This window comes from Pseudomicrostroma glucosiphilum, assembly GCF_003144135.1.
Source record: "Pseudomicrostroma glucosiphilum strain MCA 4718 unplaced genomic scaffold BCV69scaffold_9, whole genome shotgun sequence".
NCBI classification, from domain to species: domain Eukaryota; kingdom Fungi; phylum Basidiomycota; class Exobasidiomycetes; order Microstromatales; family Microstromataceae; genus Microstroma; species Microstroma glucosiphilum.
Genome location: NW_020289921.1, coordinates 46,732 through 64,390, shown reverse-complemented (window position 1 = coordinate 64,390; position 17,659 = coordinate 46,732). Strand labels below are relative to the sequence as shown.

The following is a 17,659-nucleotide window of genomic DNA, read 5'->3' as shown; positions in this document are numbered from 1 at the left end:
CGCTGGATGGGACCCCCTTATATGCCTGCCACAAAGGACGATCGACAATGACCTCAATCGAAGCAGCCGCCAGGGGCTTGTGTCGTCCTCGCCCTGGTCAGCCAAGGTTCTCACGAGGCGTACTCCGTACGCCCTCTTGTTCCTGACTGGACGATTTTCGGACCTGAGGACCCGAGGGCAAAGGTGTTCCTGTGGGCGAAGGAGCCAGTCGCCGCGGCAAAGTTGCTCCGATGCTTCTCATGCGTACGTTGCTCGTTCCTCCTGTGCTTGACTCAGCATTGCTCCCGCCCTTCTTCGCTTGAGCCGATCGTATGCAGCATCCTCGGGTCCTCGTTCATGGTCACACCCCACCTGTTCTCGCTGCCATGGCTGTCCCTGCCGTTCCGACCCATTGCTTCCTCTCCGCTTCGCCTCTGTTTGTCCGTCCGTGGTGCGCGCGGCGCGGATCTCTGGCTGCTGCACGCAGGATATATTCCTCGGCCTGGGTCAGCCCCTTCCTTGGTTTCCTCTTCTTTTCTCGATCAAAAAAGCAACCGTGAGTAGCGCCCAAAGGGGGCAGAAAGACAGCATGAGAAGGCTGAGACAGATGAAGAAGCAGAATACTGATACTTCTCATTCTCATGTCCTCCTCCCCCTCCTCTTCTCCCTTCGTACGTTCGCCCTCTCTCAGCTGCCAATGCCACACCCTCTCATTCCCTTCTAGGAAGTTAGGGTGCCAAGGTCACTTCTTTCTGAAGGGACCGTGGCGGGGAAGAAGTCGACTGGGGTGATTCCCCCTTTCCAAAAGAGAAAGGCCCACGGACATATAGGAAATTGGCCCCTTTTTGTCGCTTGTCAAAGACGGCGGGGACGATGCTAAGTTTCGTGGGACATACCATAGGAGGGGAAGATGCTCAGGAGAGGGGCTGGCCTAGGCAAAGGCGAGTAGGACGGAGCTTGAAGGTACTTTGGAAGGAGTGTTGGGAGCACTGGGCAAAGTATGCCGGCGCCAGCGCTTGTGGATGGTCGATCGGCTCGAACGTTCACATTGGAGGTAGGCAACATGAAATTGAAGAAAATCTACATGAAAAAGCATCGTATCCACATGATCATCTCGTAGGCTTGTGATGGACACTCGTTCCCTTGCAGAGCTGCCTCATGAGTTCGGCCAGCTGGAACCCACCACCGCTACCAGCGCGGATTCCCATCATCACCGAGTGCTTCCGCTATCCCTTTCTGGCTCCCCTCGCCTCTTTCCTCAGTCGTTTTGAGCAATCAACAGCGCAGCCAACACCAACACGATGGTAGTGGGCGCTGCAAAGATGGCATACGACACAAAGATGGTCCTCGAGATCAGCCTCTCGAAACCGCTGTTGCCTGTAGCCTTTTGGCTGGTGATCTGCGCCAGGGTCAGCGCAGGCGGGGAGCCAACGATGAGGCATGCCGATGTGATGAAGACTGGGTCATCTACGACATTAGAGTGCGTCGCGATGGCATACCATGCAATGGCTGGAATCAGTATCAAGGGAGTGATGAGCATCCGCGAGATGATGGCCACAAAGATAGTCCGACGCTCCATGGTAGCCTTGTGCGCCTTGAGCTTCTCCACTGGGGTCATCTCTGCTGCACGTCGGCGTCGATCAGAAGCTGAACGGCGTAGGCGAGACATAGGCCAGGTGTGACGCTCGTGTGTGGCGTGTAGACCCGAGGCACCACCCGCATCCTCGTCATCCGTGGTAACGCCAGACTCGACGGTAGCACCTCCTCCGCTGCCTCGCCTTTGCCAAGGCTGCTTCATCCATGGATAGGCAGGGCTGGCGGACTTATCGACTGGCCTGTGTGCTGGAAGAGGCTGTTCAGGCTCAGCCGTTGGTTCTACCCTCGCATTGCCTTCAGCTTGCCTCGCTCTCTCGTCGGCCTTGTTCATTTCGCCGACTGCGCTCTTCTCCTCAATGAAATAGGCTCCCAGGACGACCATGGTAAGAGGGATAGAGCAAGCTCCTGCAGTTTGCAGAGCGCCCACGAGGGGCGATACAGCGCCCAGGAAGCGTTGAAGGGGCTGAATCATCGCTACCACTAGTGAGGCGGTGGCAGCCCACAAGGGAGCCGTCATAAAAGAGTTGATTGTCTTGGCTGGCACAATGATGACCTTGTAGAAGATTGCAGAGGTGAAACGCCTGAACTTCGTCCAGCCTGAAGGGGGAGGAAGGCGCAACGGTGGCACATCGCTATCCGCATCCTCGTCATCCCTGTAGACACTGCCTGGTCGAGATGCTGAAGGTGAGTTGGGGAAGGATCTGGCCCATGCGGGCGGGCCACTCCTTGCTTGGCTCGCGGGCGAGCGAGGGATGGGCGGATCTCCTCCATCGGTGAGAGGCTCTGGTGGGAGTCTGGAGGTCCCGTCCTCTGAAGGGTGCTGGACTTGTATCGAAGGTATGCCATTGGTCGCGGCATTGGCCTCTGCGTCGTCTGCTCCATCAAAGTGAACGATACGGCCAGTAGGTACTTGCTGAGGTACAGTACCGGACGCGATCTGCCGATCTTCCTCTATGCCCTCTTCGTCGTCTTCCACTGTGCTCAGAAGGGAAGCACCAACGCTCCAGCGCAGGAACATGCCCAGAGTGGAGAAGAGGACCAGATAGGTCAGGGCCCTACCGAGCATGCCATCGACGGTGTCTTCTGGCTCTCCTTCTTCGTCCCAGTGAAGCTGGGGAACCTCCATGACGAGCGCCTGCATCAAGGCCACCGGCAGAGAATTGGAATTGGGCGAGATGGCGCAGGCGATTGCAAAATTCCTCTGCGCTTTGGAGAGTCGTGTGACGCCAGACAGGGTCCAAGCGGCGGCAGTGGACACAAAGGTCACCATTACGAAGCCTATGGGTACGATGAACAATTCTGCCAACCTATGTGGGTTGAGCGAGAATGCGACCTTTGAGAAGAGAAGGGCTGGTGTGAAGAAGGAGACGTTCATCTTGTTGATCTTGGTCTGCGTCTTCTTATCGATGATGCCTCTGCGAGCTAGGACGTAGCCGACTGCGCTGAGTATGACTACTTCTGTGATGGAGGCTGCGGTGACCTTGATGAGCTCCCAGACGGGTGCGCCCGCAGAGGTATGGTCATTGACGAGAACGTTGGAAGCTGCATCGGCCGCCCTATTCGAGAGGAAGTGCGCCATGGTGGGTGACGGGGGGAAAGGCAAGCAGCCGCTGAGGCGAGGGGAAAGAAGGAGGTCAGGTGGTGAACGAGAGGGGCTAGAAAGTGGGCCCAGGGGATATAGTCGATGAGAGGAGGGTTGTACCCCTGATCTGTTTCTGCCAGCAATGCTCTGGCGTCGTTAAGATTTTGTCGGCGTCGTACGATCGTTGGCGTCTGAGCAAATGTTGCCGTCGAGCAATGGATGGCGTCCTGCTCACGTCTCGATGACGAGCTCAGCCGAATCGCCAAGTGCCTGTGCTCAAAGAAGGTCACAGCAGTACCGAATGGTTGTGTGCCACTGACGAAGGAGTAAGCTGCGGGCCAGGGCAAGATTATGGTGAGAGAAAGGAAGGAGTAGCGATGACGGCGGTGCCAAGACGGCGGCTGTGCGTCCCGAAGCAGAAGCGGCGAGGGGTCGTGCGCTGAGCGGAGGTCGAAGGCGGTGGAGGGGAGATGGGTGGTATCGGAACGGAAGCAAATGGCACGGGACGCGATAAGATTCGGAACGCACCCGGCCAGTTGAGTCATGCGGGGCGGCCCACGGCCCTTCGCCGAAGAGCGCGGGGCAGAGCCGAAGGATGGAGTGGTCTTAAGAGTAATGGTAGCAGGAAGATCGCTCGGCCGGTACCAACTCTTTTTTACGACACCTGTCGCACTCACCCACCCCTCTCCCTGCCGCCGCTCATGGCGAAGAGTGCAGACCCAACCCCAATCGAAACTCTCGCACTCGAATCCCTGGCGGACACGCCCTCCCTGACGCCCTCCTCCTCGGGTGCTCACGAAGCCACCTTAGAGAACGATGGCGGCAACCTACCTCCCGTAGACAGAGGTCGAGGCGCATACACTTACCTCTTCGCCAGCTTCCTCTTCGAGACCACTACATGGGGAGGCGCCTATGCCTACGGAGTGTTTCAAGAATACCACACGCATAATCCCGCCTCGGCCCTCTATGGCAAAGCATCCCCGGCAGCGACCTCTGTCGTCGGTACCCTAGTCTTGGCTGGTCTGCACTTCTCTCCGCTCCTCACGCGTGGCTTCTTTCGTACCAACCCACACTTGATCAAGCGCACATCGATGTGCACGATACTCATAGCTGTCGTATCGCTCATCATCGCCAGCTTCTTCGGGGGCAACATTGCTGCCTTGATTGCCTTTCAGGGCATCATCTACGGCGTAGCCGCCGGCATTACCTTCACCGCCGTGATTCTCTGGCTCCCACAATGGTTTGACAAGAGGAGAGGTACTGCAAGTGGAGTCATCTATGCTGGTAGCGCTGTAGGCGGTACTGTCTTCCCTTTGATCATCAATGCCCTGCTGCAACGCGTCGGTTTTGCCTGGACCGTACGCATTCAAGCCGCCTATACCCTTGTGCTGATGTGCATCGCCATATACCTCATTCGACCTCGATTGCCAATACCATCTAGAGACGCCGAGCCTCGTCGCTCTTTGCTACGCTCTCTGGCTCCAGACGGTCTCAAGGTGTTGCTCCGGCCATTGTCCCTGCTCTACATTGGGATTCTCGTCTTTCACGCCGGCGCATTCAACACCGTCAGCCTCTACCTTTCCTCGTATACCACGTCTCTCGGCTTCAGCCCTGCCACAGGGACAGGCGTCCTTTCAGCTTTCAATGCATGCGCATTTGTCAGCTTCCTCACCATCGGCCGTCTGATTGACGCTCTGAGCACACCGGTGCTCATGTCCATCTGCGCTACCATCAGTGCCCTCTCTGCCTTTTTCTTCTGGGGCTTCTCCAACTCACTCGTCCTCCTCATCATATTCACCCTCGTATTTGGCGCCACTGCAGGCGGTTTCACCACTTTCCTGACTCCCGCTGCCAAAGACATCTCCTCGATGAACAATCAAGAGACATCGACCGTCTACCTCGCACTGATCTTCCTGAGGGGCATTGCCGTGGTCCTCTTCCCGCTCATTGCCGGAACCATCTACGATTCCGAAAAGGGGACCAGCTTCCAGCTCTATGGCCTGGGAGGCTTCCGAGGGTTGGTCATCTTCACTGGCTGCATGATGCTCGTGCCTGGAGCACTTGCCACGGTCGTCAGCCGCTACCGAAAGTCGCTCTTGGTCAGTGGGACAACCGGCGCTACCACTGGGTGACCAGCAAAATGTAGCCAACAGGGTCGTGCTCCCATGGCCGACCAGATGCATGACAACAGAGATACGACAATACAATAATGACACTATGCGGGATTCTGAATTATTGTACAAAGTAATTGAGGAGACAACAGAGGGTCGGGATGCGCAGAGATGTGGCTGCTCCATTGTGGCGCCCACAGTGAGAGGGGCCCACAGATTCTTGGGTGACTTGACCCCCGTAGTCACAAAGCAGAGGAGGACGAGGACATGCTAGGTTGCTGTCTGCTCCCATGGAGGCAGCGCTTCTTGTGCCTCCTCCAACGGAGCTGCCAAAGGCGGACTGGTAATGCTCGGCGACTGGCTGGGAAGTTTTGTCAAGCGTGACAAGGGTGTCGAATTGGCACTGGAAGAGCCAGACCTCTTGTAGGCACTGATGGCATCGAGGTCCGCCTCGTCTAGGACCATCTCCTCCTCTACATCCACTTGAATGCCTGACGTGGTCATCGAGACGCAAGGTGGTGAAGCTTTCCCGCGGCCAACTTTGGGTGTATTCAGAATGCCCGACGTCCGCTTGAGTGCCGTATTTGCCCAGCCGCGCTTCTCTTCTTGAGCGGTGGCGTCAGCGGTCTCGGTACCCGGGCCTGCTCGTCGTCGTCGGAGCATGCTAGCCGTCACGGGTCCTTTGTCGATTGCGCCGACGGAAACGGCAGTAAAGACTCTGCCACTGAAGAGTCCTATGACACCTGTGCCATTGACTGCCACCGTCCACATGAACACGAGTTGCAAGAGCCTATAGGAATTCAACGCTTCGCTCACGTCTTGACCGGCGAGCCGAGCAGCGGTGATAGCCATGGCGACGAGAAGAATGATACCACTCGAGGCCAGCAAGACGTAGAAGCTGCCGAGGATGATAATCGACTCGCGGATAGATCTCGCCTTTTCCGCCTTTTGCTGCGTGTGCTTACTTTGAGAAGCAGTCCCCAATTGTCGCAGCTGACGTCTTAGAATGCAACAGATGCGGGTGCCTACAACGAGGACCGAGATCACAAGGCCGCAGACTGTGGCCGCCCATATGCTAGCAACGATGCGGATACAGTCGAAGCCCTTCATAAAGTCGCCCCATGCCCGGTGAGCCGTTGCCATCTGCGCCGCCGTCGCCGTCGCGGCGAGTCCCTGAGCCAGCTGTCGCTGTAGCGATCTTGAGGCATCGTAGGCGTTGTGGAAGTGCACAGTCGTCTGAGCCGCAAAAGCGGTAGTGATGACAATCCAAACCAGCGGGGCCAGGGTATTGAGCATGTTCATGGACATTGGACCGCCAAGGACTCGCCGTACCTTGTGATGCCAGGCAGTTCCCGCGTCGGACTCAGGGATGGCACAGATTGTGCCGAGAATGGTGTAAAGGGGCCCAATCGGCAGCAGGATCCACGAGGTCAGCACGACAGAGGTGTACACTGGTAAGGCTTCGGGGGTAATCGATGCGCCTGCATACTTGTACTTGACGATTATGCAGCCGAGGACGAGCACTCCAGTCATTGATAGAAGCGCAGAGAAGACTGTGAGAGGGTGGGCCTGTAGCGAATGAAGTTGACAAGGAAGCAGGGATCATGAGGGGTCCGGTTCCGCTTACGGTTCCGCTTGCAAATATCCTCATCGAAATGTTGAACCTCCCTCAGGTATTTGTCACTCACCACGAGGTATGTTCCCTGGGACCTTCTTTGTAAACGAAAGAACCACAGCTTCCCCGTCCACCAGAGTCTGTAGAAGAGGAGCGCTGTGTAGGACCAACCACGATGAGAAGGCACGTATCAGCCTGGATCCGACCTTGATCGTATTCCCTTGGAACAACAGCACTCTGTGCGACTCGAACCGACGCTGCTTACTCACGAGAGGCGATACCCATCAACCCGGTCAGCACCACAATGGCAATCTGGGATCGCTTGGTTGCGGTGACGGCGCTTGCATCGAGGACCACTTGCAGCGTGGTCACGAGTTCAAGCAGCGTTGCCGGCGCATTTGCGTCAAAGCTGGAAGACATGGCGGCTGCACCACGTCTTTGCTCTCTGTCCCGGTCCCAAGGCTTTGGCCCAGTGGGGGATCGTTCGAGTCCGAGCGCTAGCAGAATGAGCCGAACAAGCGGCCGACGGCGGCCACTTCTTTTTGCAGGATAGCGGCAGCCTCTCGGCGAGGAGGCAGAGCGGAGCGCCAGTGGTACGAGGAGCTCACAGGAAAGAGTGCAAAGATGGTGGTGGTGATGAAGATGGTGACGGCGACGAAGCCAAAGAGGTCAAGGAATAGTGAATCTGTAAAGACTGGAGGAAGCAAATGAAGTATGACAGACTGCGAGTGACGTCTGACAGTGGACCCTCTGAAGGTTATTGTAAACGCCGCGGCATAGGATAATTCACGCCGAGGCACGGCCGATAGTGCTGCGTCTGGGGCTGCCAGCGCTGGAGGGGTGGGGGGGAGAGGGATGAGGAAGGTGTTTGGGGAATGGAGAACATCGACGAGCTACACGCTTGTCAGCTCCACAACCGCATAGAGCCAAGGCGAGGCGGGCCAACCATAATCTCCGTTGACTGCCGAAGCGAGGCTGCATGGCTTGTTGTGGCGTGGGAAGGCGACGGCGGGCGCGCTGGGCGACCTGCAGACGCGACGCCCCACACGCCCGTATAGTGTCCTCGATTCTTGGCACATCAGAAGCTTCGGTGCAGCAGATCGGGCAAAGGCACCGAAGACGGCGAATTACGGCGAACTTGGCTGGAAATCAATGACATATGGAAACAATGACGCTATGGATAGTAATGGTAGACTGATGTACAAGTAGATGAAGAGACGCTATGGAAAAACAATGATGCGCAGAGATGTGTCTGCCTCTATAGGAAGGGCCCAGATACCGAGGGATGACTCAATGTAGGGTGACGCCCACAGCGAGAGGGGCCGACGTAATTCTCGATGACTCGATGTCGCGATAATGGTGCAAAGAGTGAACCAACTCGGGAAAGAGGAGACTTTCATCTACAATCTAGCGCTGGCCTGCGGCAATTCTTGTGTTTCCTCTTGCATGGACGGCAGGGCAGGACTGGTGATGCTAGGTGACATGTTGGGGAGCTTGGTGAGGAGCGACACCGGTGTCGAGCTTGCACTAGAGGAGCCACTGCTCTTGCAGGTACTGACCGCGTCGAGATCGGGTACGTCCATGACCATTTCCTCCTCTATATCCACCTTGACACCCGAACCAGTCATCGAGGCGCACGGCGGCGAGGCTTTCGAACGGCTGCCTTTTCCAGGATTCAGTATCCCAGACGTCCGCTTGAGGCCTGTCTTTGCCCAAGCAAGCTTCTCTTCGTCATCGGCGGCGGCATTAGCGGCCTCGATGTCCGAATTCGCTGCTCCCTTGCCAAAATGAATAGCGCGCTTCTTCTCGATTGCGTCAATGGACGCGGCAGCGAACACTCTGCCACTAAACAGGCCCATGGCAAAAGTGCCATCGATGGCTACTGTCCACATGAAGAAGAGTTGACAGATCCTGAATGCCTCCAACGATTCTTGCACGATGCCCTTGGACAACGCATTAGCGGTGAGGCTCATGCTGAACACCAAAATAACGCCGGTGAGAGCTATCACCAAGTAGAAGCCGCCAAGGACGACGATAGACTCGCGGAGATAGCGCACCTTTGCGGCCGCCTGCCGGGGCGTGTACTTGGTGTGAGGACTCTTGGAAGACTCTCGCAGCTGGCGGTGGAGGATGCGACAGATGCGCGAACCTACAGCGAGAAGGGAAACGATCAGTATGCTGGTACTGGTGTTCCACAGGATGGCGACGAGGCGAATAGATCCGAAACCCTTGAGGAATTCTGTCCAGCCCCAGAGGGCCTGCTGAAGGTCTGACGCGTTCAGGGACGGAGACTCCACGGGCTGCTGCTCCAAATGTCGTTGCAGCGCTTGGGCAGTACCATAGGCATTGTTGAAATGCACATTGGCCAGGACCGCAAAAGGTGTCGAGACGCCGATCCAAATCAGTGGACCGAAGACAGTCACCAAATTGATCAACAGTGGGCCGCCGAGAAATTTCCGTACTTTGTGGTACCAAGCAGAGCCCAAGTTCTGTGGTTCAGGGAGAGCACATATTGTTCCCATGACGACGAACATGGGTGCGACCTCAGGTACCATCCAAGTAGACAGCGCTACAGAGCTGTACACGGGCAGAGCATGGGGCGTGAGCGAAGCGCCTTCGTACTTGTACTTGATGATGATGCAAGTGAAGATGAGAACTTCCGTCACGGATAGGATCGCAGCGAATACAGTCAGGGGGTGGGGCTGGGGAGGCAAGACGGGGACAGGAATGAAGACGTGTCAGTGGGCTGGTCCGAAGGCAAAGCTGTGTGAGCCAATCATGAGGTCCCCTGGACCTCTCAGCACCCCCCGGCTACTGACCACGATGTAAGTGCCCTGGGATCTCCTTTGTAGACGGAAGAACCACAGCTTTTTGGAACGCCAGAGTTTGTAGAAGAGCAAGGCTGTATGAGGACAGTGACGTCGAAGAAGGAAGCGTCAGTTGTGTGTTGATGTTCTTCTGCAGCCGCCCCACCCCTTCTTGCCTGCTGATACCCCTGCCTACTCACGAGAGGCAAGGGCCGTGATTCCTGTCAGCACCAAGATGGCAATCTGTGATTTTCTGGGGCTGGTGACTGAGCTTGCATCGAGAGCCATTTGCAGTGCCATCACGAGCTCATCCAGGGTCGTAAGCCCAGCTGAGGCGAATGGGTCAGACATGAAGGCTGTCTGATTCTTGGGACGTCCCGGTGCATTGGTGAAGCAATCGGATGCTGTGTCCCAGCTCTGCAAGACTGCAGAATGAGCCGAGTAATTCTCCGATGGAGCCGGATCGCTAATCCGATATGGCAGGGATCTGCCCGTGCAGTGGAGTGAGGTGGGAGTGCAAGAGCGAGTTCACTACACTACTGCTAACAATGATATTGAAGGGACGAAGCGAGACGTTGACGATGATGACGAGATAGATCGAGGAGATGGTGGCGTCCAAAGATGAGAGGGAGTAAGCAGCAATCTGTTAATCGGCGAGTGACGTGCGTAGGGCAGTCGCACTCAAGTTTCAAGGCAGACACCGGAGACATAGTGCGAAAGAGGCCGAGAGGCGGGCGATAGTGGTTGAGTCTGGCTTCAAGCAGAGGGGCGGCGGCAGCGGCGGGAGAACATCGACGAGGTCAACATTTCGTCAGCTCCACACTCGCCAAGACCGCATAGGGTGAAGAGGCGCACAGGCTGCGCAGCTGGGCAGTGCGGGCTGATCCTGATCGTGTCTACCTCTGCCCTCGTCTGGAGTGGCTGTTCGTGGCGTGGGAGCATGGCCCTGAGCAGGCACATGGCCAGTGTGATCGCGGTATGTAGGCGCGGCGGAGAAATGCCCCACACGGCCGTGCGGCGTTCCTTGCATCTGACAAGCTTCGGTGCAGGTGATCGGAGAAAAGCACTGTGCGTGCGCTGCGTTGGAGTGGCCACTACACCTACCGACGGAGTGGGGATCGAGCACGAGGTTCATCTCCTACCAGCGTGACATATCCTCCGCCCTTCTCACAGACAGAGAGGCACTTTCCAGGAGCTTCACAAGCCCGATTCGAGCTCTGTCGCAGCTTTTAGCTAGCTTGCACATCTCGGAGCTACCACTTCCGTCACCGTCACCGTCACCAGAGATTACGCGAGATTCGACGCATCCCAGGCAGCACACAGCTCAGGTACCCTCTAAGCCCTGTATTGCGCATCTACCTCGGCCCAAAGCAGCCCAAGGTTCGGCCCGTACGCACGATAGTCGGGCCTTGTGTAGCATCAGCCCCCCCTTGGAGTGGCGCTGCTGCAAGCGGTCTGAACGAGGCGGCCTCCCAACGTGCAAAGTCACCGCCCTCGCCCTCGCCGTCTTGTAAAGGGGTAAAGGCTGCCTATGCCAACACACACGCGGTAGGACGCTACCTCGGGACATGGGACATTCAGGTGGAATCCTGAGACCCGATGCTAGGCTAAGCCCTGGGACTCGACCACGAGATACTGTTAGTTGCTCAGTGGCTGATCGAATGGATGCGCCCTTCCTAGCCAAAACACCACCTTGCCCTGCTGCGCAAGCCCGCGCTTGTATGGCAGGTCACAAGAGAGCATAAACTGTAGAAGCAGCATTGTTCCTGTCTGTCATATGGCCCTGAAGATGTGCAAGTGGAAGAGAAGAAGGTGGTAGGCCCAGGCTCGATCATCCCACTCCATCTTCTCTCTATCTCCTCCTACTTCGGACACGAGCCGAGTCTTTGGAGCCCTTTTCCTTCTTCCAGTCCTCTATCCAACTCCGCACACCTTCGATCAACATGTCGTGAGTCCTTTGAATATAGTCGGGTGGAAGGACTGAGTCTGGTCGCTCTGTGGCAGCTAGGCCTGCGTCTTGCAGCCCACCCTCATGAGCTTCAAAGGGCATCTGGGACTTTGACTGATGGAAGACGTAGTGTCCTGGGCCCTCGTGACCGCCAGGGGAAGACTGAGGCCGCCGACCATTTTCATCCCAATGATGCGTGGCGTTTGGAATGAGGATGAACGGGCGAGTCAGGGTGTTGGGTCGAGCGCCTCCGAAAGCAAAGGTTTCTGAGTGCGGAGTCGCCTCGCGCCTAAACGGGGAGACATAAAGAAGGTGAAAGGAGCGATCAGAGAAGTGTCATTTCCAGGTTGGAACCTCGTCATATGCTCACCATGGATCGAACTCTCCATCGACGAATGCCAGTCGGTCCATTTCAATTGAGAAAGCCCCCCGGCTGTTCACATCGCCAAGATCGGGCCTGGATGGCATCTTGAAATGCTCACCATCAGGGAAGCCTTTGCGACAGACTTCACTCGTGCGCTTCAGATCCAACAGGGAGGAGATCAGCTTGGGACCAGACGCAGGGGCGAATGTCGTCGGCGAAGCGGGGTCTTCGTTAGGCCGCGAAACGGCAGGGGCTGTGATGAAGTAACCCCACTGCTCAAGAAAAGTACACAGGTGAGACGATCGCGACGTTAGCAAAGCTTTCTTGGATTTATGCCGCTGACTTGCGCTTCATTCGACTGACCTGGGTACAAACTTGGAAGCTCCATGCTTTTCCCACTGTCAAGTGGTCTGCTTCGATGAAGTTCTCCCAGTCCTGGGCGAGACAGTCGTCCGCTCCCTTGTCTGTACCTTCGTTTCGGCAGGGGTCAATGTAGTTGCTCCTGACATAGTCGAGCAAGCGAAGCGCTTCATCTGGCAACGAGGATGATAGGTCTAGATCATGAGCAAGAGCCTTCAGAGCTTTGAAAGACATTGTGTCGGGATTGGAAGCCATATGGCGGAGAAACCCGGTCCACATGGGAGGAGATAGAGCATCGTCCCAGTTGACCGATTGGTACTGTGCAGCATAAGGAAGAAAGAGGAGGAGGAGGCAGTATCAGCAGCCAATTGAGAATTCCCCCGCACCTGCATGCACCGTCTCACATCTCCGAGAGGATTCATCAGAATTTCTGCAAAGTCAGTCAAGTCTGAAAGACCCTCCAAATTGACCAATTTGAGGAATTTCTGTTGCTCTTTTGTACTTGCTACACCTTTCTTCTGTGTAACTGTTGAATATTTGCCATCCGGAGCGATGATACGATCGATGGCTACGATGGCTGCCTGGATAGCTTGGATACTGGTGACATTGTTTCCCCTAGCGATGCCATACGTGTATTGTGGAAAGTCTTCTAGAGCTGCAGTGACCGCCGAAGAGGCAATGGCCCCCCAGAAATCGTTGGGGTGGCCGGTTCTGAGGTGAGCCGCCCTGGCTCCGGCGTAGGAGCCGCCATAGCTGATTACGGGCTGATTGGATGCACTCAGGTCCTCATTGACTCCTGCGAATGCGCCTTTGAGACTGTTGACGAATCGAGCCGAGTCCTCTTCGGCTTGCCGATTGTTGAGCCATCTGAGCTCATCCACGGTCCACTTTTGGCCTTTGCCAAAGGCGTGGCGTGGTGGATAGCTTGTACCATAGTAGCGATGTTCGAGTACCACTGGAATGCCTCCGGTTGCTTTGGCAAGGATGTCCACGATGCCGTGATCCAGGTAAGACAGCCGATTGGCGCCACTTGTCTCTCCTCCCTCTAGCACAAAGATTGGGACAGGCTCCGGCTGAGCAGAGCGTGAAGAGGTGCGGAGATGCGGAGCTTTGTAGTAGCGAGTGTGATACCAATAGCGCTGCTCGAAGGTGAGGTTGGTGGTACCGTCAAAGTGGTCGAGGGGTTGAGTGAATGTTCCTTGATGAATACCGGGTGGCAAGGACTCGGTGGTGAGGGCCGCCTTCTGGACTGTTGAGTCGCGATGCCGATGCCATCCCGAGAGCGATGCGTGGTATCTTGAATGGAGAAAGGGTCAGAGAGAGATCAAGGTCAGACACAGCGGAGGCTTAGTAGCTTTCTTATCCTTCCTAATTTCCAACTCACTTGAAGAGAGGCTGTATGGCTTGGACGGGAAAGTAGCAAGCGAGCAAGGGCAGGAGTAGGATGAAGAAGGAAGAACGCATTGGTGCGAATGGCGAATAAAGTTAGGAGACAGAGACCTGAAAAGAGAAAGAAGACGAGGTGGAGGAGGACGATGACGATGACGACGATGGGGGGGATCCGCAACAAGGGACAGAGGCCGACGTCGGGGCGTGGCAGCAATGGTGAGGGTGTCGGTACCGAAGACGAGGACGAGGAGGGGCGGCCAGGCACTCACTCCCTCGACGGCGTGCCTGAGCCAATCTTGTTCCTGCGCTTGGGCCACCCTGCGCACCACCACGCGTGCAGTGCATCTGTCAGACGACGCAAGGCCAAGCAACCACTTCCGCAATTTCCCCCCCCTTTCATATCTTCACTCCTTCTTTCCACTCTCTTCACCATCACACGCCCCCCTCACACAAGTCGAGACATCATCGTCTCCGTACTTGGTCCAGACTGCGGCCAGTCATTCGCATCTTCTCCTTGATGGCCATTGCTCTCCTGCACTCGCTCCGGCCAATCACTTCCCGCGTGCCTTCCGCCCTGAGCCGCATCACATCACCCCAGCACCAACTTCTCCACCCTTGTACCTCGCAAACCTCCTCTTGTCCACAAACATATCTTGGCACCCCTCCAAGCTCCCGCAACATGACCGCTACCGCCTCCACGGCTCAGCACACCGCTCCCGGCTGGGACCTCTCTGCCAACCCCTTTCCCAAGGCCCGTCGAGACGAGTCGGTGGTGGACACCTACAAGTCAGAGGCAAAGGGAGAAGTCAAGGTGACTGACCCCTATCGATGGCTCGAAACACCGCCGAACCAGAGCAAAGAGACCAAGGAATGGGTCGAAGCGCAAGCCGAATTCGCTGCAAAGTACATTCGCGGTTACCCTCATTGGGATGAGATCAAGTCGCGCCTCGAGGGAACATTCGCCTACCCTCGCTTCTCATGTCCTTCGCTGAAATATGACGGCAGATTCTATTACTCTTACAATTCTGGTCTCGATCCACAGTCGAGGATCTTCAGAGCTACAAAGGAGGACATCGAAGGCGTGACCAAGGAAGGCGCCGACCCGAAAGCCACGCCCGGAGAAGTCTTCTTCAATGAAAACCGGCTCAGCAAAGATGGGTCGGTGGCCCTTGCTAGCGCCTCTTTCTCAAAGTCAGGCAAGCTAGTGTGCTACGGGATCTCAAAGGCAGGATCGGACTGTAAGTCAAGGGAAAGTGGCAGTTCCTAGGTTGCGTTCATCACTCACAGCACCTTCGCCTTGTCTTGCCACCCCACATCAACCAGGGAACGTCCTCTACTTCCGCACCACGGACAAGCCTTTTGACCCTCCCGCTCCAGAACAGGGTCAGGAAGTACCCGAGGCGGCCATGGGCGGTACAGACCGTCTCCCCGATGTGCTCACCCACGTCAAGTTCTCGGGCGGAACTTGGACTCACGATGACAAGGGCGTCTTCTATCTCAGGTGGCCGGCCCCATCGTCGGGCAGTGCTGACTTGGGAACAGAGACTGACGTCAACACCGATGCCCGACTCTACTACCACGTCCTGGGCACCAAGCAAGAGCAAGACGTTCTGATTTGCGACGTCGACCCAGACGTCAAGACAGGAATGTGGTCGCCTATGATCACTAATGACGGCAAGTTCCTAGTCATCAGCCAGAGCAAGAACACTGACCCCGTGTCGCGCAAGTACGTCGCTCCGCTCGAAGGCGTCGACTTTGGCTCCCAAGAAGGGGTCGCCAAACTCAAGTGGATTTGCCTATCCGACAAATTCGAAGACGAACTAGACTACCTGGCCAACGATGACCACACATTTTACTTCACCACCAACCGGAAAGCCCCGCGCTACCGCATCCTCAAGTTGACCATCGATCCTTCCAAGGGCAAAGAGATCGAAAAGCAGCAACTCTATAAGCTCCCACTTGAGCCGACCCTCGAGTTCAAGGAACACATCGAGGAAGATGCAGAGGGTGGAACCCTCGGCACTGCTACCGTCCTGGCAAACGACAAGCTACTTCTCGTCTACTCTCGAAACGTCAAGGACGAACTTTGGCAGTACGACCTCCAAAGCGGTCAGAAGGTGGGGCGGCTACTTCCCAATTTTGTCGGCTCCATTGGTCAAATCAGTGGGAAGAGGGAAGACACACTGTCCTTTGTACAGACGTCCGGCTTTACGTCACCAGGTATAATCAGCAGGCTGGAATGGAGCGAGGACAGCAAAGCCAAGGAGGAGCCCAAGATCAGCACCTACAGGGAGACGGTCGTGCCTGGCATCAGTGCAGATGACTTCATCAGCGAGCAGAAGTGGTTTGAGTCAGTGGATGGCACAAGGTGAGTTGGTATGACAGAATTGCACTCCCAGCTGAGGAACTCAATACTGACTCTAATCGTTGGCCACCTTCGCTTCATCAGAGTGCCCATGTTCATCACCTACCACAAGTCCACAAAGCTGGACGGCACAGCCCCGGCTTGGCTGTATTCGTACGGTGGCTTCGAGATCCCTCTCAATCCCTTCTTCTCGCCCTCACTCATGACTTGGACCAAGCTCTTCGGCGGTGTACTCGTCGTCGTCAATGCCAGGGGTGGAGGAGAGTGGGGCGCTACGTGGCATGAGGCTGGACGAAGGTTCAACAAGGTGAGCACATCCCACGAGGAGTGAAGGGAAGGGAGAAGCGAGACATAAAGAGGGCCTCCTGACTAAGAGAGTATCAGCTGACGACTTTCCTATGATGAGCACAGCACCACACCTTCGAAGACGTCCTCTCTGGGGCCAAGTATCTGCACGAGAACAAGATTGCTGCCAAGGGCAAGATTGTACTCAACGGAGGATCTAATGGAGGTCTGACGGTGATGGCCAGTACCAATATGGCAAAGGAAGAGCATGGCATTGGTGCGAGCGTTGCAGAGGTCGGAGTGTTGGATTTGCTCAGGTTCCATCTCTTCAGCATTGGTAGAGCTTGGGTCGGAGGTGAGTGTGACTACAGCGCAAGAGGTGCCGAGTGAAACTGTTGCTGATAAGACTTGTCGTTCTGCTCATCAACCCTAGACTTTGGCTGTTCAGAGGAGCCCAAAGACCTTGACTATCAGCTCACCATCTCTCCCCTGCACAACGTCGACCCTTCGCGCGCCTCGTCCTCTACGAACCCCTACCCTCCCATCTTTCTCCTCACAGCTGACCACGACGATCGTGTCTCTCCAGCGCATACCTTCAAGCTAGCCGCCGAGCTACAGCACCAGCTGTCCTCCAAGGACGTGGGAGGAGGCGCAGAGAGCAACGCGCGCAATCCGGTACTGGCTAGGGTAGAGCTGGATGCAGGACATGGAGCGGGAAAGAGTACGCAGAAGAGAATCGAAGAGGCGACGGACAAATACGCAGCGGTAGCGAGGGCGCTGGATCTCAAGATCGTCGGCTGACATCAACGCAGGGGTAAACTGTGATTGGGAAAGAGGACGTGGTTCATGAGACGATCGCTAGGCTCTTTCTCTGGGTGACTACCATATCCTGAATGGTAGTCTGTCGCCATACTTTGTTGTCGCTCCAGCACCCCTGCTTAGCACACTCATTCGCTGACCAATGACGATTGATCGAGATTTTTTCAATCTAATACGTAACTTAGCTCTCTGTCTCTACGTTGTGCAGGAAGCCAAGGCTGCTCTGCTTTGTCCAGATGAGCGTTGCCTCGCACCCGTGTCAGCTCGCCAATCAGATCAACCGTGCCCTCAGACACGACATTGTGGCCACCCCGCTTTGGAAGGAGGAGCGCGACTGAAGGGCAGTATTTTTCCTCGCCATATTCTTCCATGGTGGTGCCGACATCGAGCTGATCGGAACGCCGGTCCTGGCTCGTCTGAGAGCAACGAAAGAAGCGGC

General features: G+C 56.2%; 8 protein-coding genes across 8 annotated transcripts; 2 read left to right on the top strand and 6 right to left on the bottom strand.

Annotated features, from left to right (window-relative positions):
* On the bottom strand, positions 1-890 carry BCV69DRAFT_283432 (hypothetical protein). The gene has a single exon (XM_025492708.1). It carries the CDS (start codon positions 614-616, stop codon positions 341-343), a length of 276 nt encoding a protein of 91 aa, XP_025347061.1. The 5' UTR covers positions 617-890; the 3' UTR covers positions 1-340.
* BCV69DRAFT_283430 (hypothetical protein) lies at positions 531-1,090 on the bottom strand. The gene has a single exon (XM_025492707.1). It carries the CDS (start codon positions 1,042-1,044, stop codon positions 856-858), a length of 189 nt encoding a protein of 62 aa, XP_025347060.1. The 5' UTR covers positions 1,045-1,090; the 3' UTR covers positions 531-855.
* BCV69DRAFT_283429 (hypothetical protein) lies at positions 935-3,534 on the bottom strand. The gene has a single exon (XM_025492706.1). The coding sequence runs from the start codon at positions 3,152-3,154 to the stop codon at positions 1,238-1,240; it is 1,917 nt and encodes a 638-aa protein (XP_025347059.1). The 5' UTR covers positions 3,155-3,534; the 3' UTR covers positions 935-1,237.
* BCV69DRAFT_287691 (MFS general substrate transporter) lies at positions 3,535-5,289 on the top strand (the record flags this gene model as incomplete). The annotated part of the gene is made up of 2 exons (XM_025493581.1): positions 3,535-3,591; positions 3,970-5,289. 2 exons carry the CDS (start codon positions 3,535-3,537, stop codon positions 5,287-5,289), a joined length of 1,377 nt encoding a protein of 458 aa, XP_025347058.1.
* A 249-nt stretch (positions 5,290-5,538) lies between these two features.
* Positions 5,539-7,303, bottom strand: BCV69DRAFT_299658 (hypothetical protein; the record flags this gene model as incomplete). The annotated part of the gene is made up of 3 exons (XM_025494357.1): positions 5,539-6,837; positions 6,957-7,039; positions 7,153-7,303. 3 exons carry the CDS (start codon positions 7,301-7,303, stop codon positions 5,539-5,541), a joined length of 1,533 nt encoding a protein of 510 aa, XP_025347057.1.
* Positions 7,304-8,283: 980 nt separating this feature from the next.
* BCV69DRAFT_299657 (hypothetical protein) lies at positions 8,284-10,041 on the bottom strand (the record flags this gene model as incomplete). The annotated part of the gene is made up of 3 exons (XM_025494356.1): positions 8,284-9,585; positions 9,703-9,785; positions 9,891-10,041. 3 exons carry the CDS (start codon positions 10,039-10,041, stop codon positions 8,284-8,286), a joined length of 1,536 nt encoding a protein of 511 aa, XP_025347056.1.
* A 1,501-nt stretch (positions 10,042-11,542) lies between these two features.
* BCV69DRAFT_299656 (hypothetical protein) lies at positions 11,543-13,826 on the bottom strand (the record flags this gene model as incomplete). Its single annotated transcript, XM_025494355.1, has 5 exons — positions 11,543-11,927; positions 12,009-12,274; positions 12,366-12,680; positions 12,767-13,658; positions 13,747-13,826. The coding sequence occupies 5 exons, from the start codon at positions 13,824-13,826 to the stop codon at positions 11,543-11,545; spliced, it is 1,938 nt and encodes a 645-aa protein (XP_025347055.1).
* A 316-nt stretch (positions 13,827-14,142) lies between these two features.
* On the top strand, positions 14,143-17,407 carry BCV69DRAFT_283424 (hypothetical protein). Its single transcript, XM_025492705.1, has 5 exons — positions 14,143-14,989; positions 15,075-16,119; positions 16,201-16,423; positions 16,528-16,756; positions 16,835-17,407. Exons 1-5 carry the CDS (start codon positions 14,269-14,271, stop codon positions 17,200-17,202), a joined length of 2,586 nt encoding a protein of 861 aa, XP_025347054.1. The 5' UTR covers positions 14,143-14,268; the 3' UTR covers positions 17,203-17,407.
* The last annotated feature ends 252 nt before the right edge of the window (positions 17,408-17,659 follow it).

Excerpts from the sequence above, each read along its gene's own strand:
- BCV69DRAFT_283432 (XM_025492708.1), bottom strand. The coding sequence starts at position 616 with ATGAGAAGTATCAGTATTCTGCTTCTTCATCTGTCTCAGCCTTCTCAT.
- BCV69DRAFT_283430 (XM_025492707.1), bottom strand. The coding sequence starts at position 1,044 with ATGTTGCCTACCTCCAATGTGAACGTTCGAGCCGATCGACCATCCACA.
- BCV69DRAFT_283429 (XM_025492706.1), bottom strand. The coding sequence starts at position 3,154 with ATGGCGCACTTCCTCTCGAATAGGGCGGCCGATGCAGCTTCCAACGTT.
- BCV69DRAFT_283424 (XM_025492705.1), top strand. The coding sequence starts at position 14,269 with ATGGCCATTGCTCTCCTGCACTCGCTCCGGCCAATCACTTCCCGCGTG. Across the intron at positions 16,424-16,527 it reads CTGGACGAAGGTTCAACAAG|CACCACACCTTCGAAGACGT; the intron begins GTGAGCACATCC and ends TGATGAGCACAG. Across the intron at positions 16,757-16,834 it reads TGGTAGAGCTTGGGTCGGAG|ACTTTGGCTGTTCAGAGGAG; the intron begins GTGAGTGTGACT and ends CATCAACCCTAG.